The following is a 26,611-nucleotide window of genomic DNA, read 5'->3' on the forward strand; positions in this document are numbered from 1 at the left end:
TATGGGGTGCATAAAAATAGGTATGCTCCGCAAATTGTTTACCACATGAGCTGTCTCCCCATAACGTGGTAGCATTGGCAACTATACACAATGAATAATGCATATATTTGTTGTCAGAAAAAGAACATTTCGCTTTTTAAATTTGAATGATGTATGCAGTCTGTTTGGGAGGGTGGGAGTTTACAGTTCACCTTTTCAAGTGGGTTTGTTACACAGACAACATTATTAATTACTAGACATGGAATGTCATTTCTCAATGCTACTGCACATATTGAATTATGCGTAGTCGCAACAGGAACTACAAATTCAATATATAGGTAATCTTGTTATGGCTGAATTCGAAAAAAAGTGGATATATAGCGACACCAATCCTTTTAAGGCCCAGCTACATTTTTGGTGTCCCCATATGATATTTTTATGATTTGGGATGGAGATCATTTGTTGTTAAAAGACTTCCATAGTTGGCTAAACACAATAACCCAGGAATTTAACCCCTTCGACGCTGATGACGAGCTGGGCTCGTCATGAGGTAGCCTCCTGCTACGCTGATGACGAGCCCAGCTTGTCACGTAACATGCGCTTTTCAATATCTCAGCGTGCGAGCGGAATTCCGCCCGCACGCATGCGGTTAAGTTTACCCTGTGGCATGATCAAACTAGACTTATCTTTCTAGATGTATACATCCAACAAGAAAATGATTGCCTACAAGTTAGTCTATACACAAAACCAACAGATCGAAATACACTCCTACATTTCTCAAGTTGCCATCCGCGCACGTTAAAAGAGAATTTACCTTATGGTCAATTTCTTCGTGTGAGGAGAAATTGTAGTAAAAAAGAGGATTATTTCAAAAGTGCAGAGACATTAAAAAATAAGTTGATGGCGCGTGGCTACCCAAAAAAATTGGTTAAAGTTGCCCTTAAAAGAGCATGGTATACACCTAGGGAAGTGCTTCTGGTAACAAAAATTAAAGATAAAGACACTCCCTTAACATGTGTTCTCACATATGACTCTAAAGCAAATAAAGTGAAAAGACTGATCCAAAAGAATTGGAAACTCATTGAACATCTAGGTATCCCCAGGCCTCTCTTTGCTTTTAAAAAAGGTAAAAATGTGAGACAACACTTAGTGAGAGCTGCAAGAAAGTCTGATCCTATTAATAAAGATCTGAGGATTGTTGAGCTTACCCCCGATAGTAGGTCATTATAGATGTCAAAACTGTGCGGCATGTAGTCTTACAAAAGACTCAAAAGAGGTTGAAATAAATGGCCAGTCTCACCAGCAGAGAACGTTCTGTAATTGCAATTAAAAAAATACAGTGTACTGTATTAAATGTCCATGCAATATGTTCTATATAGGACAAACTACCCAAATCGTATTCTTCAACATAAATCACGAGTGAAATGTAAAGTACATGGAGCTCCACTCGTTCACCATTTTCAAACGCATAACCATTCAGAAAATTATATTGAATGGACAGTTTTATGCACCTCAGGCAAAACAAATCTTGATGAAATGGAAAATAGGCTAAACCGATTAGAAGCTAGATTCATTTAAAAGTACCATACAGCGGTATCTGGTCTAAATGACAGAGATGAAATTTGGGCGCTGATAGAATGAATACTGACTATATAGATAGATTGTGATCTGACTATATGTTCTGAAATTCTCTAATACTGAATGTACTATATGTTCTGTATTTCTCAGATTGTAAGGAGTGGTGGCAAGAATTATTTTTTCATCTTTTAGGTTGCATGAATAAGTTTATTATTCTCTTGTTATTTTCTAAGTGGATTCACATTATTATTTTTCTTTCCTCGTTTTCAAAAATTTCAAATTCTTTATTTTAAATAAGAATCCTTCAGAGTACAGAGCATTACCTAACCTGATTACGCCAGTATGAGGGTATACATTTATTTACTTTTAAGATCAGTTCTATATATGTAAATAACATTATGAAGTCGGGATAGTCCTCTGTCTATCTCTACTGGTTTGGTAACCACGAACATTCGCTCCCCAAATATATCTTTAGGCTGTTTTTTCAGAAAGGCGACTGCACTTTCAGTCCCCTTCCTACTTCGCTGCTATTGTTACTTTGACCTGCGATTTGGTCCTTTTTAACTTCCGCATCACGTGACTTTGGACACGACGATGGAAGTGAATGGGGTGCAAGTTAGATGCTGCCTCGCGGTTTAAAAGGTGAGCGTTTTTTGTCTCGAGCGTTCTTTGCCCCTGTTGAGTTATGGGGAGAGTAATTATCCTAATATACAGTAGTCCGCTTGTACTATTTGTTTAGGACTGGTATATAAATATATATATATATATATATATATATATATATATAAATATATATATATATATATATATATATATATTTTTTTTTTTATATATATATATATATATATCCCCTACTCGTTCTCCACAGAATACAAGTGGATAACAGGACCCCCGAAAAAGACGTTTTGTTTTGGAGTTTCAAAAACGGGGTAAGAGTTTAGTAAGACCTTCTCTCTCCCCCTCTTATCATTGCAGTATATGTTTTTGGAGCTGTGACTTTGATACGCATTATGTAGATTTATATTTTAGAACTTTTGGACATCCTTGCCTTCAGTTCATTATATATTGGAGAATTGGCTTATCTTCCATAGGTATACCATCTGAATTCCGTTTGGTAAGCTTTGCTACTTTTTGCACTCGTTATAGGGGTGGTGTATGACATAGGTCGATAGTGGCCTTCTTATCATTATCTTTATTTATCCTTTCCTGTTAGGTGCCAATATTAAAAACATATGTTCCGCGTGCGTAGGATGAAAGCAAGCATGGTATAAACAATTATAAATAACACTTCTGGTGGAGGAGTTTTAAACACTCATTTTATTTTATTTATTTTCTTTCACCACTATATTTTCACTACAACATTGTTGGTTATTCTTTGCCAACAATACACCGTCTCTACTCGGGTGCCTTTTCAGTGTTTTTTGGTTCACTTTGCCAGGCCACTCTGAGGAAAAATTGTAAATATTTGTACATATAAAATATAAATATAAGTGAAGTGTATATAGGACATACCCCGTCTCTACAATAACCCTTTTGACAATAACTCCATGAAATATTTTGGAGTAAGGAAAATGTACATATAAATGTTCTTATTGTTTTTTGACTCTATAGACGGACCTACAATAGCCCCTGTCCTGATGAGGCCCGTAGTTAATGGGCTGAAACGCGTCGACCTTTTTCATGAAGACACCACTAAAAATTTGAGTTACCAAAATAGTTTAAGAAGGAGTGCCTGAATAAGAAAGGATAAAAAATATATACCTTATAGGCCCCGCACTTGTTTTGTGGTAGATCTGATTAGTATAGGAATGCTGGTCTTTAGTCAACTAAGCATCCTTTTTGTTAAAAAATGGGCTAGGACATATATATATATATATATATATATATATAAAAAGAGAAAAAAATATATGCGTTTGTTTTCTAATGTAAATATGTGTACAGATTTGTGGTAAATATAAGTGTTATGTATATATATGTGTATTTTCTTGTGTATATGTTGCAAGTGAAGTCTTTCTGTCTATGAAAAAAATAGAACAAAAATATTAACAATAAATAAGAACTACTAAATAAGTTCTTTGTATCCATAGTTTGGCTTTAGATGAATATAAAAAAACAAAGATTGGTTCATTAAGATTAATTTATATTCAGAAAGGGACAATTAATCTCTCTCTTCTTTGGAATTCGCTTTATTTTTTCCTAGGCATTACCTTTTGTAGATTGACAATGACAAAAAGGGCATTAATTATGGGGTGCATAAAAATAGGTATGCTCCGCAAGTTTTTTACAACATGATCTTTCCCCCCATAACGTGGTAGCATTGGCAACTATACACAATGAATAATGCATATATTTGTTGTCAGAAAAAGAACATTTCGCTTTTCAAATTTGAATGATGCATGCAGTCTGTTTGCGAGGGTGGGAGTTTACAGTTCACCTTTTCAAGTGGGTTTGTTACGCAGACAACATTATTAATTACTAGACATGGAATGCCATTTCTCAATGCTACTGCACCTATTAATGAATTATGCTTAGTCGCAACAGGAGATACAAATTCAATATATTAAACTGTATGTTTATGTATGACAAGGGACTGCTGTAATAAATACACGTACTCCACTAATTCATCATTTCTGAAAAGTGTAGCGGTCACCCACCCGAGATGTATAGTTGAGACAGGCTGCAAGGTAGACACAGCAGTACAAACATCGAAATGTCCAATCTCTAATAGAGGTATACCAAAAGCAGTAATGTTAAATCCAACTTTACTAGTAAATAGGATTCATCATTACCATTCCAAAGATAAAGAACATTAAGCAGCTACTCCTTTCTAATCGCGAATTACAGCTTTAAAGTGTTTTAAGGAATTCCCAATGTTCACCTATGTGAGTAGTTGGCCTCACAGTGGAAAACGAATTTGGGTGTTTGTCACTACCAGGACATGCAAAACCTTTAATGTAAATGTCCTATCTTATACATGCAAAGCACCCTGGAATTTGGGCTACCAACAGCCTACCTTAGTGGTGTCTTATGTGTAATTAAATTGGAGTTTAAGGCTTGGCAAGAGGTTTTAAATGCAAAGTCAAACTGTCAGTAAACTGCACACACAGGTCTTGCAATGGCAGGCCTGAGACAAGTTTAAAAGGCTACTTGTTTGGGTGGCACAACCAGTGCTGCAGGCCCACTAGTAGCTTTTAGACTAGAGACCCTGGGCATATGGTATACCACTTTACAATGGACTTCTAAGTAAACTAAATATGCCAACTGGTTATACACAAAAGTCACCGTGTTTAGGGGGTAGCACATGCCCTTTAGCACTGGTAAGCAGTGGTAAAGTGCGCAGTTTCCTACGACCAACATAATGATACACCAAAAAGAGAGGGTAAGCAGGTATACAGGTTTGGGGGAAGACCGCCCTAAGGATGACAAATCTAACATAAAGCATATAGAAATGTGGGAAAATCTAAATGGTCAAACCTGTCTTCCTCCTTTTTGACTGTCCGGGAACTGCTGAGGGCGCTCTGAGTAGCATAGGTGCCCATCTCTGTCACAAGCTTCTGGGCCGGACCAACAGTCACTTCTTCCTCTGGTTTATTTTCACCAGCTTCTTTCTTTATTTCAGTTTCTACTATTGGAATCTGAAAAGGAGTATGCAAATATGACACAAAGGGTGACAACTGTTTTTATGGAGGCATCACAGTAAATTCAGGACCAAAACATAACACTGGATCATATTTAATTCACAGTAGCAGGAGGGAATGGGAAATAATAAGTTTGTTGGTAATTGTGGGCAGGGGTGGGGGTGGGTTGATTAGCTTATTATTGCCATTATACCATACTATATGTGTGGGAAATCACAATTACATCTATCACTGTTTATTTTGATCGACCGGTCGATATTGCTATGCTATGAAGTATACCAGCGACTAAGGAAGTTGTGTATCAAGAAAAACTAATACAATATGTCTAAACAAAAAAAATATGTAATTCACAGTATAGAAAAATAAAATATTTAAGGCATGTTTAGTAAAAAAACTTTGTGTAGAAATGAAACATAATGGGGGATTAGCTTGTGGTAATGGACATGTGGATTTAAATCCCTGGTCTGAGTATTTGCCACCTTTCAGAATTAGAATTTCAAGAAAGATTAGAAACAAAAAAAACTCATCAAGTCAGATTGAGGAAAGAAGCAAGTATCACGGTAAGCTGGACATGCACAGGTCTGTTATGTTGGAGTTAAAATGGCAATTCAGTTAACAAAATACAAGCAGGAATCACTGTGAACTGGAGGAGGTCAAATAAAGGGAATGACTATCAAGCAGTGATCACTGTGAGAATGGAAGCAGGCTGGGGTTTGGAGGCAAGAGGTGAAAGCAGGGAAAGATCAATCTAACTGGGAAGTGGGCAGAAATTTTGGGTTTGGACACACACTTGTGTGGACAAGACGACAACCAATGTCAAGGATTTAGCACTGCGTTTGGTAAATTGGTTAAGTACTGGAAGGCAGAGATAAAGTCATTAGAGGATCCTGAAGCGAGAGTGAGGTTTGCAATGTTTGCAATGTCAGACATGAATCAATGGGAAGAGGGTTAAACAGTCAGTGAATATTTAGTGGCTGGATCCAAGGGGAATGGATCTGTAAATGCTGGATGCATTTTGTAGGGTCCTTTTGGGGAACAGAAATTTATAAGAAAGGGTGAGGGAGTGCCAGAACTGGTCTTTCATTGTTTCTATGGTAGTTTAAAGAGTGTTAACTCAGGCATGGCGGTCAGCAACGTTCCTGTAAGACTTTGAAATCAGTTTATTGGGTCAGAAATGACTGTACAGAAAAAACATTCAGTTAATAGTTACAAAAACTCTTTCTGTGTCTTCTAGGCAAATGGCTTTTCTAAAACTAAATTTAGCAAAGACTTGGATGCTTTCAGAAGATCCAACCCTGTCAGTAAATAAAAGACTGAGGCGTAACAACACGGCCAGTCTTTTTACAGTACAGTGTCCATACCCATGAGAAATAAAAGCAATGATATTCCATACCTCCCCCAGAGATCTGCGGACCTCGGTCATCACACTTTGTATATCATCCTTTGTGCTGCAGTACTCTCCAAGAATCCATAAAGCACCACGATAAATTCTAAAAAAAGAAAGTACAAAGTATTTCAGATCATGATAGTGAATAATACTTGAGGCTCACCAAAGCAGAGCACCGTGGGAAGTATTAGGTGTAAACCTTTACAAGAAAAAAAAGATGGTTTTTTGATGAATTTGAACATTTTATGTGAAGTACTTAGAATATTTCAGCTTCCAACAATATCTTTTGCAAACTTCTGTAGTATGTGCTTTAGGATAAAACAGATAAAATTTGCATTTCATAGTCAATCCACTGTGTTAACCTAATAAATCACTCTATTATAGATCAGTTATTTCTTGCCAAGACAGGATGTCCTCATTCGTTTATTCAACCATTATGGGTGCTAATTTGCTCATATTTTCACTGAAAATGTGCTTCCTGCATGCAGGACATTTTTTATTGAAGGCTCAAGTTTTTTCAAAAGGAGATGATTTTAATTCAAATCTTTAAACAACTTTTTTTACTTGAATAAAATCTTTGAAAATGTTTCCCTTGAATACATTCAGGCATTCGTTTCACAAATTTAAATTACATTCTGAAGGTTTTAACATTTTAATCTTAGAAAAATGTTTGCTGAAAAGATACAAGAAGGTATTTAAACTTGCTTAACTTTTCTAAACAATAACATGTTTAAATCAGAAACAGCGTTTTGAAGAAGAAATATTTTATTATTTTTTCACACTGCTCCACAGCTAAAGTGGGAGGCCTTGCATCGAACATAACAAACACAAGGAGACGATGGACAGATCGCTAAAACTTTTCAGACGCTCACCCCCAGTCACAGATCTGGGTTAAATCCATCACTGTTCTTTAGCTCACTTTGCCATCCCAGTTCAGACCCAGCCATATGCAAAACAGTCTTGATCCTGTTCCTAATGGGAACAGTCCAGCCGGAACTGCCAAACCAGGTCTTCCCTGGTCAGGAAACAAGAATCCTGGGACCGGTTTCGGGGTAACACCCCTTATCAGCCAGGCTAGCTTCAATCCAGGGAAACCCATGCAGACTGCTATTGCAGGCTGCTTGTCTTGGTGCAGACAAAAGTGAAAACACGACATGGTACATAGCCCTGTGTGCCATGCCTGCAAACACGGCATGCAGTATAGGCAAGTCACCGCTAAAGCAGCCCTTATTGCCCTAAAGCAGGGTACACTATACTACATGTGGGGGGATAACTGCATGAGACGGTATGAACCTGTGCCAGCCAACTCAATTGCCGCCAGTACAAGTAATCAGGGAAGCCATTTTAAGCACATGTGCTGGACACTGGTAAAAACGAGTACCCCGCCTACATGATGGCTTCACTGAAAACAAATATGTTTAGTAGAAAATATCTTGTGTTAATAAAACCACACTGAATCCAGTGATGGATTTATTAATACATCCACCCAAAGGGCACCTTAGAGGTGCCCCTTGAAAACCTACCAACTGGCTGTGCTGGCTGACTGACTGGTTCTGGGCAATAGCAGGCAGTCAATGAGACTCCCTGAAGATCGAGCCAGAGCAACAGTCTCAGCACTTCCTAGCACAGCACCGCTGACCCTAAAGCTCCCTTGATTGCTGCAGTACCGTATGCTGCCATGTTGTCCATCAGAACTTGCATAAGGCTGGCCCTGATGAAATGAAAAAAGGCCTGAAGAGCCAGTTGGATAGCATACTGTGGACAAAGGTTGGAGTGGGCCTCTGCACTAATGGACAGAAGAGAAGAGACCTGTGATCTTCTCTTAGCCCAGATGGCCTCGCCAGCTCAGAGCAGATGTACACATCACCACCGCGAGCACCGAGTAGGTTAGGGAGAACCACCTACTGCACATGTTAGCATCCATCCACCATTGAAGATCCAGGGCCGCCTCATCTAACACGCAAACGTGGTCCATGAGGCTTCCCAGTATTGAGCCCATTAAAAGGAGAGGTTCCACTGAAGAGTCCACATGTGCCAATTGGCATCAGGCAGCAGAAAGATGTACAAAGCTGTGAGAGCAAGAAGCCTCACTACTGTCTGGGACAGAACCCTGAGCCTGAAACAAAGATCATATCTTGAATGTCCCGACAGTGCCGCGGGAGGAAAGCTTTTAAAGCCACAAAGGCCAGAACTGTACCTTTAAAGGGAAGTGTCTGTCCAGACAAGAGTCAGTCAGTATATTGCCTAATTTCAATAACAGGCAATCATAGTTATATGACATCTTCTGCCCTGCATACAGCAACTGTAGCACTTTCTTCGATAGGTGACTTCAATGGTAATCTTATTTTGTTTTGGACGAGGTACCCACCACTAACATCCTAGTAGTCTTGATAAAGTCAATCACCAGCTAAATGCGGTGGCAAGCTGTAAGCCTCTTCCTCATCATCTCCATAAGTTCTGTGGATCTCCCGTACATATCAGTCAAAACTAAATAAGTCCTCCTGGTGCCGCACACACCGGAGCAGAGGCAAAGGCACTGCTGTGGGATCCTCCAGCACTAATGGCTGGGTGTTGGTGATTTCATAGCGAAACATTGGCCTGGATCTCAACAAACCCTACTCTTAATCAGAGATCAGTTTCAGTGTCAAAACCAGAACTGGAATCTTTAAAGGTAGGGACGATGCCGTAGGATCCGACATGGTCTTATGTGAAAAAGTGGAACCACGATCTGCCACCAGCAGGAAGACAAACAGGACAAAGTGGGCTTGGTGCGAGGGAAGGGACTGTCAGCAGGAATACACCTGGTGGACCCAGTGGAGAAGTAGGGTCCCAAAGGCACTACAGGGTAACTCAGAATCGTTGGAAGTATTGCAGTACTGGTTCACTGAAGGTCTCTAGCCACTGCAACGTCTCAGTTGGCTCAGGAAACTTTGGCACATTATTTTTACTAGGGTTGGATTCAGACATTCTGTGCAAAGTTGGGCTCCCAGTCTTGACTGTGTGATTCAGTCTCCCGAGTGAGAATGAAGGGGGTCCTTCTGCCAAAACTTTTTGTGTATCTGTTGGGACTTGTCCTTGGCTTCCCCTTATCCAGGATGGAGTCCTGGATCGGACTTGGAGTGGCAGGGCGCTCTCAAACTGGAGTGAGATTGGCCCAGTTTCTTGTGCTTGATGACAAAGCTTCACCTTCCATACCCCAATGGCCTTCTAGTGCAGCACTTACTGCATATTTTAAAATCACTCCTGCATCCACAACACCAAAGACAGAAATTGTACTAGTCTGTCATCAGCCAAAGGCTTCATGCAGGTAGGGCACGGCTTGAACCATATAGTCTTCAGGGGAGACAACCTTTTTCAGGGGAAAAAAAAAATCTGTTTGGAGATCGGTAAAGCACTGACAAAGTTAGGCAGATGAGCTCCTGATCCGTGTCAAATGGCACGGAAAAAAAGGAACTGTTGTCAGCATGCGCAGGTGTTGGCTATCAATTGCTCTGCGCTAGCACTATCAGAAGTGGGATAAAGTTGCCATGGAGTCTGATAGTGCCACCTATCAGCACGCATGAGCAATTTGTGAGGATTGTCCTAGCCGCGCCTGCCTGACTACAGCTGGAACTACGTTTCCCATGATGCCACGGGAAAGGAAGAACTTAGGCGGGTCTGCACATCGGAGGATGCGCGTTAACCTGATTGGATCCTGATTGCCGGTTGGACAGAGGAGTTGGCTGTCAGCCGGTTCTGTATTGTTCCAAGCGCCGCTATATTCGAGTGGATACCGTCCTGTTCTCAGCCTGCTCATCGCTGTGAGCATCTCGTAGTTTTGTCCTTTGGAGCGGAGCGCGGTAACGTTGCTACGCGTTACCGTAACCTGTTTGAACTGTGAGCTTCGTTTGATGTAGCGAAGCTAGGAAGCTTCTGGATTCGTAAAGCAGAGCGCGGTAGTATTCTACGCTACGCGCTGCTGTTGTTTTCTGGTGGTTGGCTTTCTCCTTGGGTTCTTTTCGCAGACACGGAACGCGGTGGTGGTCGCAGCCACACGTTACCGGTCTGCTCAAGTCTATACTTTATTTACACAGACACGGAACGCGGTGGTGGTCGCAGCCACGTGTTACCGGTCTGCTCAAGTCTTTACTTTAATTACACAGACACGGAACGCGGTGGTGGTCGCAGCCACGCGTTACCGGTCTGCTCAAGTCTTTCCTTTGCTTTCACAGTCACGGAACGCAGTGGTGGTCGCAGCCACACGTTGCCGGGCTGTCTTACTATTTGACAATGCTTAACTAAATACTGGAACGCGGTGGTGGTCGCAACCACGCATTACCAGTTTATGTTTGTGTTCTTTCCACTGGACGCGGCGGGTCGTCGCAGCCACTTGTTACAGTGATTTTGATTCTCGAACTATATACTAGTGGGAATCCTCGGCTCTGGTGATTCTAACCAGTTGACTTTTGAATTTACTTTCTGTGTCCATAAGGAATGGGGAATATAGAAACTTTATTGATGATCCAATTGAATCTTGTGATTGTTTATATTGAACCTGGCAGAGGGTTTTTGGATGTCATACAAATATTCCCAAAGAGACCATTTGTGAGACAGGTATATTACCCTTACTAGTGAGATCATATGAGAGTAGCCACACATTATATGCTTTATTCTTATGCTTGCCTTTTGTTGTTTCAGGTCTCCTTCCCAGCTGATCCCTCCCCTTCCCTTTTTTCCCTCGCCCGATGGTCCGAATACCCTGTTTATATATGTACTTAGGGTATTGGTAACATCTGCAGGTGGACCCTTACGAGCATCAAACTAATCCTGCGGAGCGCCCCCTGACACAATTGTTGTAAAATGGTTCCAGATCCAGTCTGGCACCTGGAGTAAATGGAAAAGGTGAAGAATTTTAGAAGTATCCATCAGAGAAGATGATATTTCTCGCTCTACTTTTTATTTTGTCCCAGACTTAAAACTTTTTGCTTTCACTCCATTAAGGGTTTTACCTCGCTATTCTCACTGGGCCCTCTAGCCTAAATGGAGTGAATCCTTTCCCACATCTACTCGGCATTCTCTTGAGTTGCGCCATAAAACCTGACATGTGTGAGCCATGTTTTGGAAGCCACTAAGATATCACATAGGGAGGCAAGATGATGGCAACTATTTCAACCTCACAAAACTAAAGAGGGATTACTTGGGTAAGTACTGTCTTTAAAATAATTATCAACAGGTGTGAATTCCAAGTTAATAATGCCAATAAGACGAATGTGCTTTCCATGTCCATGTCAACACACGAATCAGCTGCAGGAATAAGAAGTTTGAAGTGCATAACCAGTAGTCCATTGCAAGCATCATTAAATCACAATTATCCAACGGATTTAGTAGCAATGTTACGGACCTCAAAGGAATCAAACTTGCAAGTAACTGGTGAAACGTTTAGAACGGATAGCTGAAGTGGATAACACAGATTGTTATGAAGCATACAACGTGAACTCGCTTGAAGTGACAGAGTGGAAGTTACAGTGAGAGGAATTTTAATTCAGAATTGAACACATCTGTCATGTTGTTATAGTAAGGAAATAATGAGACACGTACTTTACAGTTTTAATGGCATGGAAGACCTCCAACATCTTCTCCACAATAAGTGGCCTCAGATTTTCAAATCGTTGAATTGCTTCACGCACAAACTCTAAAACGTCAGCAGCTGCAGCCTCATTGTTATCACTGAGGAACTCCATCAACTAAAGGAGAATCAGAGAAACAAAACGTGAAATTATTTATCTTGGCAAAACGTTTCAATAAGCATTTCCAGACACATCTAAACACCACTGCACTCCTTTTAGGGCCATATGTACTAACACATTTTACCATAGACAGAGAATGGGTTAAGCCCTTAGATACATCTTCCCCATAGTGAATTAACTAAAATATTTAGTAGTGAGCTATTGTTTTATATTTAACAAGATACTGATTTTCCGAGAAGAAAACACAGCTACTAAAAAGTAAGTTCTTTGAGCTGGACTATAAAACTGTCTTATGAAAATAATTTTCTTTTAGTCAGTGCATGGCCAATAAAGGGAGATTATAACTATTTTGACCACTATTAGAAACCGATATTGCATGGACACAGCAATGAACACTGAGAACTGGGTCCATACCACTGGGATAACATTTGCAGCCATATCCGGAAAACGAACACTACAGGAGTGTAGCGTCCGAACAAGCAGCTGCCTGTACTTGTCAGTGTCTTCATGTTCCGAGGCATTATTTGTCTTAATCACTTCTTTCTTCAAAACTATCACCAGCTGTAACATAAAAAGAGCCCATATTAAATGCCTGTTTCTTTTAAATGCACTACATAAATTGTAAAGGACAGAATATATTCACCTCTTCAACATTCCTGGAAGATACAAGATCAAGAGCTAACTGAAGAGTTTTCTTCCGCACCTCTAAATCTGGCGTACTTAACACTCTTAGTATGTCCATAACCAGATCCTGGAGCGAGAAAAAAAATGCAACATCAATAACAATCCAGGAACATACCCAAACCATACAAGTGGAAATTGCACGAAGAAAATTTAAAACAGAATAATGTAAACAATAGCAACAGTAATACAGGTTTGTCCATAACCACTTGCATACTACCAGCTGGGAAGATCAAGCTATATTCAGTTCCAATCAAAAAGCATGAAAATTAAAAAAAGAGTAACTTGGGGGTCTTGTATATAATACTGCGACTTCAGATCACTGGGCAGTAACCTTGCAGGTCTCATGCTACTCCAGTGAAAGTGTACATACTGTCAAATTAAATAAGAAACTGAGTTGCACCAGTATAAGAAGTCTTTTTGATTGGCAATTAATGGTGGTTAGTAATTCAAACTTATGATGCCATTTAGTTCCTTCAGATAGAGAACATCTACGACGTAATGACTGATCGGGCATCAGGATAAATTCTGCAAGTAGTATGTGTGACCTATTGCCTGCACTAAAGAATAAGCTCATGCTGCACACTGACTAATAGCCAGGTTTTTGAAAATCGCTTTGAATACTACGATAAAGGGAAGGCCAGTGTTATTATAATAGGAGCTTTAAAAATAAATTTTTGAAGCAATATATGGCTGTGTAAATCCTTGCCCAACGACAACTCAGCCCTCTAATGAGCATAGTTTATGAACTAATGGCAGCTCGTTCCATATCCAGGCTATGGAGGATGTCCTCTAAAGTGCTCACACCTGATATTGGAATAAAAAGGAGAAAGATATACAATCAAGTATTGGGTGTTTTCAAGGGTGAAGGCAGTACAAGCCTGGAGTAAAACCCCACATGGTAGACTAGAATAAAGTTCCGAAACAAAGATATCTTCATTTTCTTCAATCCTCCTCACAGAACCTCCTCATCTGAAGAACATCAATATTAACAAACATTGGCAAAGCCAATAGGTCTCGCGTTTGCAAGAGCTATTGGCTTTGTGTCGACATTTTTTATTAACGCCTTTTAGCCATGTTGTACACCAGTGTGGCTGTTGCTCAGCATGGATAAAAGTTAATAGCGTGGCGTAGGGTGGGAGGTAGATTGGGGCATAGTGGAATGGGGTCAATTGGAGTAGAATTAGGTAGAATGGGGTAGGCTGTAGTGGGCTAGGATGCGGTAGGGTAGAATGGGATAGAGTGCGGTAGACTGGAGTGGGGTAGTTTGCCATTGTAGATTGGAGTGTGATGGATTGGGGTAGATTCGGGTGGATTGGGCAGTATGGAGTGGGGTATATTGTTGTAGATTGGAGTGGGGTAAACTGGGGAAGAGTGGGGTGGAGTGGGGAAGTTTGGGGTGGGGTTGGGAAGTTTGGGGTGGGGAAGACTGGAGTGAAGTGGGGGTAAATTGGAATGGAATGAGGTGATTTGGGGGAGATTGGACCAAGTGGAGTACTTTGGGGGTGTGGCGGGGTACACTGGGGTGCGGTGGAGTACATTGGGGTACTGGCACTCAAAGGACGACACATTTGGGTTTTATAGAAAATACATCAAAGCTTGAAATATGACCCTACTACCGCATGGAACACGGGACACAAAAAGAACAAATATATGGGTCCTCTAGACACATTTTGGGAACAAAACAGGCATAAGAAGAAGTCCTTTGAGATCGAAAATTTGGGTGGTATAAAGGTGTACCCTGAGGGCCATTAATGCACAAAATGGGGACAATATATACAAAGAGAGAAGAAAGGTGTTCAAGATATAAAAATAGATGAAATCCCAAGGTATAAAAAGACAACGGGTGGTGCTAAGCGCCAGGGGGCCTAGACCGTGGTGCCAGGCATGGGCACCAAGAGCAAAGGGGCCAGGCGACGGCAACCGGCACAAAGGGGCCAGGCGACGGCAACCGGCACAAAGGGGCCAGGCGACGGCAACCGGCACAAAGGGGCCAGGCGGCACCCGGCGCAAAGGGGCCAGGGGGGTGGCACCCGGCGCTCAAGGGCCAGGGGGGCGGAACCCGAGCGCAAAGGGGCCGGTGGGGCGGAACCTGCTGCAAAGGGGCCAGGGGGCAGAACCTGCCGCAAACGGGCCAGGGGGGCGGAACCTGCCGCAAAGGGGCCAGGGGTAGGGGGGTGGAACCTGCCGCAAAGGGGCCGGGGGAGAGGGGTGGAACCTGCCGCAAAGGGGCCGAGGGAGAGGGGTGGAACCTGCCGCAAAGGGGCCGGGGGAGAGGGGTGGAACCTGCCGCAAACGGGCCGGGGGAGGGGGGTGGAACCTGCCGCAAAGGGGCCGGGGGAGGGGGTGGAACCTGCCGCAAAGGGGGCGGCGGGAGGGGGCGGAACCTGCCGCAAAGGGGGCGGCGGGAGGGGGCGGAACCTGCCGCAAAGTGGCGGCGGGAAGGGGGCGGAACCTCTGCAAAGTGGCTGGGGGGGGGCGGAACATGCCACAAAGGGGCTGGGGGGGGCGGAACCTACCGCAAAGGGGCCGGGGGGGGGCGGAACCTGCCACAAAGGGGCCGGGGGGGGCAGAACCTGCCACAAAGGGGCTGGGGGGGGGCAGAACCTGCCACAAAGGGGCCGGGGGGGCAGAACCTGCCGCAAAGGGGCCGGGGGGGCAGAACCTGCCGCAAAGGGGCCGGGGGGGGGCGGAACCTGCCGCAAAGGGGTCGGGGGAGGAGGAACCTGCCGCAAAGAGGCCGGGGGGAGGGGTGCGGAACCCGACAAAAAGGGTCCGGGGGGGGGGGGAACCCGACGCAAAGGGGCCGGGGGGGGGGGGAACCTGGCGCAAATGGGCCGGGGGGGCAGATCCCGGAGCAAAGGGGCCGGGGTGGCAGAACCTGGAGCAAAGGGGCCGGGGTGGCAGAACCTGGAGCAAAGGGGCCAGGGTGGCAGAACCCGGAGCAAAGGGGCCAGGGGGGCGGAACCCGGAGCAAAGGGGCCAGGGGGGCAGAACCCGGCACAAAAGGGTCAGGGGGGCGGAACCCGGCACAAAAGGGTCAGGGGGGCGGAACCCGGCACAAAAGGGGCTAGGGGGGCGGAACCCGGCGCACAGGGGCCAGGGGGACATAAAGGGGTCAGGGGGCGGCACCCCATGCAAAGGGGCCAGAGGGCGGCACCGGGCGCAAAGGGGCCAGATGAAGGGGAGAGGGAAGTTGGGTTAACACAGGCCCCAGACTAGGGAAGGGGTCAGGCGGCACAGAAGCTACACCGAGGGTGGTGACACAAAGATTACATGGATGGGCAGACAAAGGTACCGCCACATAGGAGTACGATGACAAAGGAACCACAAAGAGGACTGACACAGACACTACATTGAGGGAGCTGTGACAGTCACCAAGCAGAGGGGGCTGAGACTGGCACCATTAGAGGCACATTGGGCCTTAATTAATAAAGAAATTAGGTAACTCTAAAATGTCTAAACTGATTGGGCAGTTGTGCATCTTCCTGCGATAACAAGGATCTAAATTTGTATGCCCTGAGATGGAAGACAGCAAAGAAATTCCCTAATACCCACACACAAGGATGAGGACTGCATAAATACATTAACTTTAAAAAAAGTCTAGCCAGCACTTACCTGGAGTATTCTTTCGTGAGCAGGATGATCTTTTAGTTCAATCAAGCGATCCAGAACAATAAGTTTGACATTATTGTCACTCTCCTTAATAATTAAGTCAATGTAACACTGAGCAGCAGCCTATAGAAATGAAGGAGCACGAAACATCAGTTAACAGACTCTTGTTTAACCCATTAGTCATCGACACATAAACAAAGGTTTAGAGAAAACAAAATAGAACAACATATTCAATCTTGTTTCTGCTCAATTTCTGGGCAAGGCAAATAAACTAAGAATTTCCATACTGCGACTACGGAGCAAAATAAGGATATGAACAAAAAGTTTAGGATACCCAAATAGACAGAACTGTTTTGGATTCAGAATTCTCCCCTAGGGGTATCAGATATGCTTCTAATAAGCAGAGCAGCAAACTCTAGAATTAAAACATGTAAACATAAGAGAAACCATGCAAAGCAATAGACCCAACAACACGAACTCATAAATGTAACAGTCTTATTAGAGTACAGTTCAGTAGAGTGCAGTTACTGCAATGCACTAACAGCATTCAGGAGATAAACATAGCAAATAATGAACAAAATAAAATAGTAGAGGTAGTAAAACGTTGCAAAGTCATCCAGTGCCCTGGGCACCCCTAACTGGCACTGGTGGTAACTGAATGATTGATCCTGGGATCTGCCTAATCAGGCCCAGGGTCAGTGCTATGCTGAAAACACACTAAAAATACAGTTAAAACACCTACATACACTAGGGAACACAATGAGTTAGGGTACCCCTATGATTGACACAACCTCCCCTATAAGGCACTAATACATAATATGGCGGGAGGATAGAAACTACCTTCAAGTCCCTAGTATACATCAGGGCATGGCAGTTTAAAGGCCAGCAGCCTTTCTGCACTTGCAGCACTGCTTTTAAAATGCAAATTGTGCCCAATTTGGGGAACTTAAAAATGTATAACCTAAATAATAAACTACAATGTTTGGGGATATTATGTGCCTCCAGGGTCTCCCTTAGGTGTCCCAATGGTGAGGGGTCAGGTACTTATAAGGAGGATCCTTATAAAATGATTTTTATATGCCCTGGGGTTAGTGAAATTCCACATTTCACTTCCTTCATTGTAGTAAAGTGCTTACCAAAATAGTCTTTTGTGCTAGGAGCATTGTGGAGCGAGGATCTGAAATATTTTCACATATTCAGACCCCTAAAGTCTTCCCTAAGTGTTCCAGGGGTGGGGGTTTCTGTAGATGTAAGTATGGTTCTTATAAAACATGTTTTATAAGCCCTGGTGTTGGAAAAAGTGCCCAGTTCATTTTTTCCATTGCAGATCCCCATCCCCAAAGGTTAACATGGCAAGACATTATTGATTAATAACTGAAGACAGGGAATCCATAAAAATATAAGTAGAATGGTAATGATAAATCCAACAATATGCTACTGTTGAATTTATCCTAAACAACACAGACAAGAAGTTACGGACCTTTCTTGTCTGGTCTGAACACCAAAATTCAGCCCTCTAGTGCTCTGACCTGATTGGCCAGAGTTAAGTGGATTAGCCAGGCTGCTTTGATAAGGTGTTAAGTAGCCCAGGGGGGTCCGAGAGCCATACTGGGAGAAGAGGGCTCTGCTACATAGGATTGCTATGGTAGGGGGAGGGGTCGTAAAACATACTCTTCAAAGGGAGAGGTTGGGCAGACAGTGTAAGCCAGGTCCCTACCCTTTGAATCTAGCCAGATGGCAGGAATTTCCAGATGCAAAGGGGAGGGAGCCTATGGAGATTAATTCTCCTGGCAGTTGGTTTAACTAACTCTTGCTCCTCTGCTGAAAATTCTGAGGTATTGAATTTTGGAGAAATAATGATTTTTGGGAGACCATTGTACCACACTTTGGAGGAAGTTGTAATGCTCTGGGATGTTGCCCTGCACTTCATTTGACAGGAGTGCCCTCCTGCTTAACCCCAGAGATCACTGAATAAGTATCTGAGAGGGGCGGTGCCTCTCAGCTCTGCTGGTTGAGACTGAGAGAAGAACAATAGTTACTTACCTGTAATCTGTGGTTCTCCAGTATTGGTGTCTTTCATAGATTCACATGCCTGAATCATTCCCCGTCGTCGGAGTGGGAGGTCCCACGGTACATAAAAAAGCAATAATATGCCATAAATATGTAGTAAATACCAATAAAAACAAACAAGGAAGTAAAGTAGCCCAAGCTACAGTAGGAAAAAACTTCCACATCTATGACTATCCTAGTTATTTTGTATAGTCCAAACTACAGCCAATCAGGCGCCAGCACCCACCAGAATGTTCTCCCCAGAGGCTCAGGCTCTCAGATTTTCTCGCAAGGAGTGAAGGTAAACCAAAATAGCCTAAAAGCCTCTGAGGGGAGGTGGGCGGGTTGCATGTGAATCTATGAAAGACACCAATACTAGAGAACCACAGATTACAGGTAAGTAACTATTGTTCTTCTCCAGTATTAGGGTTGTCTTTCATAGATTCACATGCCTGAATCAGAGTAGCTAGCAGTACAAATCCGTGCTAGGCAGACGCCAATGGCTGTAAAGCTTGTCAGCATAAGTTGTAAAACAGTGTAAACTGAAAATACACATATCACAAGCACAGGATAATGCAATCATGTAAACATGTGTAAAAACATAACATATGAAGCGTCTGACAGCAGTAAAGGAGGTGGGAAACAGAGGCTCACCTTATTTGAAAAGATTTCGTAGAACTGCACGACCCACAGAAGTATCAGCTTCGCTGGTTGCGTCCAAACAGTAATGCTTGGTAAATGTATGGCAACTGGCCCAAGTAGCCGCTCTGCAGATCTGCTGAATAGGAACTCCACCCCCTTTTTGTAATTATTTTGGCCACCATGAGTGTGGAAGGGTATGCTCAGACATGAGTCCCTTGCTCATTGCACCATCAGGATTCAAGCAAGCCGGGCCGAAGACGGCTGTAATGCCAGAAACCGGTCCCCGGAAGCTTGTTTCCTTTCCAGTGAAGAATTGGCTTGGTAGTTTGGTCTGCCCTGTTCCCATGATGCACTGGGCCAGGGACAGACTAATTTGCATATAGCCAGGTTCTGAACTGGGATGGTGCAGTGAGCTAAAAAACGGTGATGGATCAAGCCCTGATCTGTTGACTGGGTAGGAGTGTTCTGATTAACTCAGATACTCTGTCCATCACCACCCCCTTTTTGTAATTGAATAGGAACTCCAGCAAATAAAGCCGTAGACGATGACATTGCTCTTGTGGAATGAGCTCTAGGAGCTGCTTGCAACGGTCGTCCAGCTTGCATATGGCAAAAGGCAATGGCAGAAGATATCCATCTTGCATAGTCTGTTTTGAAACTGCCTGTCCCTTATGAATAGCACCGTAGGTGATAAACAGTTGGTCAGAAGAGCGTAAGGCGGATGTCCTCTGCAGATAGAATTTAAGACATCTCTTAATATCCAGCGTATGCAATGCCCTTTCCGCCGGTGCTTGCGGGTTAGGAAAAAATGATTTCAGAATGATAGGTTCGTGAAGGTGAAAATCCGAAGGTACCTTGGGAATGTACTTCAGATTAGTGCGGAGTATTACAGAGTCACTTGAAAACTGCAGGAAAGGATGGTGCACTGTAAAAGCCTGAAGATCACTGACTCTTCTGGAGGAAGTTAAAGCCAGCAACAGTGCTACCTTCCACGAGAGATATTTAAGATCAGCCTTGTGGATGGGTTCGTATTGGAGGGAACATCCTAAAGAGTCCTTTAAAGAATTGTTGTATAATCCTAGCAGAGCATAAGGAATTAGTACCATCCTGCCGATACCTCGAGATCGCCGCCAGGAACACTTTCAGGGTTGCGTGAGACAGGCCCGATTTAGCCAAATGTAGGAAGAAAGGTAGAATCTCTTCCGGCGTTGCTGAAAAGGGATGAACACCGTGTGCGTGACACCAGATGCAGAAACGCTTCCACTTTAGACTGTATGTCTTTATGGTAGCAGGTGCCCTTGCCCTGGCCAGAACCTCCTTGCATTCCTGTGGGATGTTTAGGTGGGCGAATTCACGGTACTCAGGCGCCAAGCCGCTAATCTCAGTGATGTTGGATCTGGATGGAAGACCTGACCGTTCTCCATGCTGAGTAAGTTCGGGATTGGATTCAATTGAATTGGTTCGCACTCTGACAGGAGAAGAAGTTCTGTAAACCAATACTGGCGCGGCCATCTGGGGCAATCAGGATCAATCTGCACGGTTCTTTTTTCATTTTCCGCAGAACCCTGGGGACTAGTGGAATCGGCGGAAAAGCGTATGCATATGTCCGAGACCAATCTATCGAAAACGCATTCCCCTGAGAGTCCCTGTGGGGATGCCAGCTTGCAAAGAATTGGCATTTGCTGTTGGTCTTTGTTGCAAATAGATCTAGGTCTGGACGACCCCATAGGCGAAAGAAGCGTTCCACTGTCTGCTGATGCAACTTCCACTCGTGAGTGGAGACTGTCGTCCTGCTGAGTGTGTCTGCCAAGACATTCTCTATTCCTGGAACATGCACTGCTTGAAGATTTACACTGTGCTGTAAGGCTCATGCCCATAATTCTTGGGCTTCCTGGGAGAGGAGAAGAGATCGAGTTCCTCCCTGCTTGTTGACGTAATGCATGCTTGTTGTGTTGTCTGTTCTTATCAACACATTGGAATCCTGAATGATTGCATGAAACGCCTTGAGTGTTAGAAATATGGCTCTCAACTCCAGACGGTTGATGTGCCATCGCCTTTGTGGAGCAGTCCACTTGCCGCTGATTGTGAGACCTTGAAGATGCGCTCCCCAGCCCTCGAGAGACGCATCCGTCGTGATGGTAAGACTTGGTGACTCTTGAAAAAATGCACACCCCTGCTGGAGATGCTGTTTGTGTGTCCACCAGCATAGAGAGTTTTGCATTAGTGGTGTGATCTTGATAAGATCTTCGAACGTCCCGGAGACTTGTAACCACTGCAGGGTTAGCTCTTCCTTGAGAGGTCTCATTCTGAGACGACAGTTTGGTAGTAATGGGATGCAAGAAGATATCATCCCCAGAAAGGACTTGTATAGCCGAACAGAAACTGACTTTTTTGATAACAGATTCTGTGCCATGTTTTGTATCTTTATTTGTCTCTCCTCCGAGACAAAGGCTTGTAGTTTCTGAGTGTCCAATGTTGCTCCCAAGAAAGCTTGTCTTTGAGAAGGACTCAATTGGGATTTTTCGAGATTGATGGAAAGGCCCAGAGATTGGAACAGGTGTAGGCACTGTTGTAGATGGGATTGCACGACTGCTCGAGAATTGGCCTTTATAAGGCAGTCATCCAAGTATGGAAAAATTTGGATTCCCTCCAGCCGGAGGTGCGCGGCTACCGGAGCTAGAACCTTGGTAAAAACTCTTGGCGCTGACCGTAGTCCAAAAGGAAGAACTTTGAATTGGTAATCCCTGCCAGCCACCCTGAAACGCAGGAATTTTCTGTGGCGAGGTAGAATGGGAATATGGAAATATGCATCTTGGAGATCTAAGGTGACCATGTAATCTCCTGCTGCTAAAAGATGCAATATTTCCTGGAGCGATAACATCCTGAAAGTTAATTTTCTTAAGTACTTGTTTAGAGCATGAAGATCTAGAATCGGGCGCCACTCTACGTTTTTCTTCCTTATTAGAAAAAATCTGGAGTAAAACCCCATTCCCCTCATCTTCTGAGGTACGCTCTCGATCGCTCCTTTTTGCATCATCAATCTGATTTGGGCAAATAGCTCCTTCAGGTGAGCTGGGGGTGGTCCTTTTGGGGGAACATTTGGAGGTATTTTCTCGAATTCTAGGGCATGACCCCTGGCCACAATATCCAGGACCCATTTGTCTGATGTTATTGACTGCCAATTTGAGTAAAATTTGGATATTCGTCCTCCAATTCGTTTTTGAGAGCAGGGCAGTGGTGGTGGCAGGTGAAAAGTCTCATTGGCGCTTATCTTTTCCACGATAATTCGCCTTTCCCCTGTTCTGGGCATAAGTGGGCTTTCTCTGACCGTAGGACTGATGGCTTTGAGAATGGTATCGTTGATTGTTTTATCTGTAAGAGGATTGTTGGTTATATCCACCTCTGGTAGTGGACGATCCTCGTCCTCTCGCTCCTCGAAAGGGCGGCTTGCGGAATTGGAGGGTACCTAAGGATTTTGCCGTTTCAGTATCCTTCTTTATTGTCTGTAAGGCGTCCTCCACCTGAGGACCAAACAGATATTCGCCATCATATGGTAAGTCCAGCACCCTATTTTGTACTTCTTGTCTAAAAGAAGTAGACCGTAGCCAACCCTGTCTGCGAAGAACCGCAGCTCCCGCTAGTTGCCGAAAGCCCGTTGAGGCTACATCCACTGCTGAATCAATCTCTTCTGAGATTCTTTGGCCTTCCTGTAGTATCTTGAGCGCTTCAGCCTTAGAAGGTTCAGGTAGGAGATCAATAAATGGTGCAATGTCCGACCACATCTGTCGGTCATACCTTCCTAAGATGGCTAATGAATTTGCCGCTCGTACTGTCGTAGCCGCCATAGTGGAGACACGTTTCCCTATCGAATCTAGGCGTTTGCCATCTCTGTCTGGCGGGGCTGTAAGTGGAAAAGAAGGGTTCCGAGCCCTCTTTTGAGCTGCCTGGACAATCACAGAGTCAAGTTTCGGCTGCCCGATAAGGCACGCAGGAGATTTGTCCGGTGCTCTGTATTTCTTTTCCAAACGTGGCAGGACTGGAGGAATGGATGCCGGGGTTGCCATGACTTTTATACCCTCCTGCCAAATAAAGTCAATTATAGGTATAGACTTAATCTGTTTCCTGGGCTGGTCTTTAAAATCGTATAGGAAACAGTCTTGTTCCTTATGTTCCATATTGATATGAAAACGTTTAGTTGCACGTTTCATTAAAAGGTGGAAGCTAACCACGTCCACTGGTGGTGAAATTGAGACTGTATGATGCGAAGGGGAAGGTGTTTGAACCTGGTATTCATCCCACTCCGACTCATCCTGCACCTCTCCTTCTCTTTGTTCCTCCTCATCTGAAGACTGAGGATCTACTTCCTCCACCTGAGACTGTGAAGTAGGTGAAACAGGAGCTGTTGGTTGTAAAACTGGCACTGGTACTTCAGTGGCCGGAGTAGTAGGCACTGAGCCCATAGCTTCAGAAGGTGGAAATCTCCTATAATAATCGTCCAACATGTATTGAAGGTTGGTCAGTAAGGCAACTGGTACCTGCGCGACAGGCAAACTGTCCATCTGGGGCTCCATCTGCACCGGTGGCTGTTCATCCTCCAGTTCGTCTTCTTGTAACTTGATATTCAGCTCAGACGGACTAGTGGCCGCTCCGAATGTATGAACTACCTCATCCTCACTGTCTGAGTCCAAAAGTCGGTCAGGCACCTGCGATGATGGCTTTGGTGTAAAGAACACCTTCGACGGTGACCATACCTGCAACGCAGTGCAAGATGACAATTGCGGCGTCGACGGTGTGTTTTCCGCTGCTTCAGTAGCAGATATCAAAGGCTCCGTCGACGGGACAGACTTCGTCGACGGGACAGACTTCGTCGACGGGACAGACTTTGTCGACGGGACAGACTTTGTCGACGGGACAGACTTTGTCGACGGGACAGACTTTGTCGACGGGACAGACTTTGTCGACGGGACAGACTTTGTCGACGGGACAGACTTTGTCGACGGGACAGACTTTGTCGACGGGACAGACTTTGTCGACGGGACAGACTTTGTCGATGGCATTTTCTTTGTCGACGGCAGAGCCTTCAGAGGAGCCGATGACGAGGTGTTGACGACGGCCGTCGTCGACGAGATTGGTCTTACCGTAACAAACCATGGTAGGGGAAGAAGCTGTCGACGTCATAATCATCGATGGTTAGGAGATGAGAAGGTCATCGTAGACGTGGAAGATGCGTCGACGGAGGTTTTCGTCGACGAGAAGACAGAAGTAGGCGACGACGAGAAGGAAGATTCCTGAGGTGGATGTCTGAGGCAAGTTCTTGGTGGACCGTTTTTGAGGTACAGAAGGAACTGTAGCGATTGCTAGTCACAGAGATCGAAATAGACTGTATCGCGGCAGCACTACAACTCCCAGAAAGCTGTGGGGCCAGGTAAAAAGGACCGCGCCCTCTGGGCGGCGTCCATAAAGATCCTCCTTCCCCTTTCTCTGGTGCTTGTCAATCCTTCCCGACCTTCGTTGAGGAGGAGCAGAGCCGAGCAGAGTTAGCGAACGTCAGAGAAACCGTTTTGTGTACTTCGCCAGTGAACCTGTGAGCGGACGCTTTCCTACCCGCAGGAGGACGCCGCCTCTGAACCTGTGAGCGGACGCTTTCCTACCCGCAGGAGGACGCCGCCTCTGAACCTGTGAGCGGAAGCTTTCCTACCCGCAGGAGGACGCCGCTGTGGAGCGAACATTTTGTTTTCGTTTGGTGACAGGTAGGGCCTTTAACATTAAGCACGGCCGTGCTAGTTTATTCTTTTTGTGACAGTGTTTTCACCGCTTGAGGCGGTAACTCTTGAGAACAATAGGCAAGACTTATGTTGGTGCATGAGAGCAGCCAGTAGTGACTGTAACTACCTTAGGCGGCTCGCAAAGAAGAGGAGGAGCGAATAGTTTTCTTACCTGTCGGTGTAGTTTTGCAGCTTGAAGATCTTTCTGGATTCACTATGCTGTGCATTATTCCGCGGTCTTGTGGTTGGGTCCGGATTCGTAGTCTTTTCTTTGTTTTTTTTTTTTTTTTTCTCTTTGCCCAGGTGGGCGTCGGCGTCACACCCCCTTTGGGTGTATTTCCGGTGACGTCGGCATGCTTCCTGCGGAAGCTCCCACTCTTGGGCGCCATCTTCGGGTTCTTTTTTTCCGTGTTTCTTTCGTTTCCGAAGTAATGGCAATGTTCATCTTAGTTTGTATTTACCGCTTTGTACTTTCAAAGTCTATTCTTTAGTTAACCACCTCTTCTCTCTCCAGCCTCATCTTTCTGGCGGAGGTGGGTGGGTTCGCTAGTGAATCCAGAAAGATCTTCAAGCTGCAAAACTACACCGACAGGTAAGAAAACTATTCGTTTTGCAGCGTGAATCTTTCTGGATTCACTATGCTGTGCATAGATTTTGTAGCGGTTTCTCATCTCTGTGGCGGCTGGGTGGAAGATGAGCGTTGGGTGTTGAATATGTGCTGTAGCACCTTCTGTCCCACTTGAGCTTCCTTGTTCATTTGTATGTCCACACAGTAGTGCTTCGTGAACGTGTGCACCGAAGCCCATGTTGCCGCCAGGCATATGTCCTCTATGGGTGTGTTAGCCAGGAAGGCGATTGTAGCGCCCTTCTTCCTGGTGGAGTGGGCACGCGTCCCCTCAGCCAGTTCCTGTCCTGCCCGTTTGTGGCAGAGTTGGATTGTTTGTGCGATCCATCGTGCAATGGTCCTTTTGGTTACTGCTTTGCCCATGAAGCGGTTTGCGAAGGACACAAAAAACTGTTTCGTTTTCCTGTGCCCCTTTGTCCTTTCAATGTAGTGCATGACTGCCCTTCTGGCGTCCAGGGTGTGCAGAGCTCTCTCTGCGCTGGTTGTGGGTTTTTGGAAAAAACTCGGTATCTGTATCGACTGGTTCATGTGAAAATTGGATACCACCTTCGGCATGAAGTGTGGGTCAGTCCTCATCACAACTCTATCGTTGTGTATTTGTATGTATGGTTCTTGTAGCGTCAGCGCTTGAAGCTCGCTTACTCTGCGTAAGGACGTTATCGCAACCAGGAAGGCTGTTTTCATAGTTAGCATCTTTAGGGAGGCCTTGTGAAGTGGTTCAAAGGGCTCTTTCATGAGTTCCGTTAGGACTGTGTTCAAGTTCCATGCAGGTGGCGGCACCCGCTTGGGTGGTGCGATCCTTTTCGCTCCTTCTAGGAATCTCTTCACCACCTGTGATGTGAAGAAGCTCCTGCACGTTTCTCCCCTTGTGTAGGCTACTATCGCTGCCAAGTGAACTCTTAACGAGGATGAGCTAAGGTTCTTCT

General features: G+C 44.5%; 1 protein-coding gene across 2 annotated transcripts in view; it reads right to left on the reverse strand.

Moving 5' to 3' along the window:
• The window catches only part of COPB1 (coat protein complex I subunit beta 1), a 296,632-nt gene that overhangs the window by 157,692 nt on the left and 112,329 nt on the right, over positions 1-26,611 (reverse strand). For both annotated transcript variants that reach the window (XM_078681014.1, XM_078681015.1), the window contains exons 8-13: positions 16,608-16,727; positions 12,952-13,059; positions 12,723-12,869; positions 12,160-12,305; positions 6,589-6,685; positions 5,032-5,192 (exon numbers count right to left, since the gene is read on the reverse strand). In XM_078681014.1, coding sequence (XP_078537140.1) covers positions 5,032-5,192; positions 6,589-6,685; positions 12,160-12,305; positions 12,723-12,869; positions 12,952-13,059; positions 16,608-16,727 — 779 coding nt within the window. The remainder of the gene's footprint in view (positions 1-5,031; positions 5,193-6,588; positions 6,686-12,159; positions 12,306-12,722; positions 12,870-12,951; positions 13,060-16,607; positions 16,728-26,611) is intronic.

Source organism: Lissotriton helveticus, chromosome 3_1 (assembly GCF_964261635.1).
Source record: "Lissotriton helveticus chromosome 3_1, aLisHel1.1, whole genome shotgun sequence".
Classification (NCBI taxonomy): domain Eukaryota; kingdom Metazoa; phylum Chordata; class Amphibia; order Caudata; family Salamandridae; genus Lissotriton; species Lissotriton helveticus.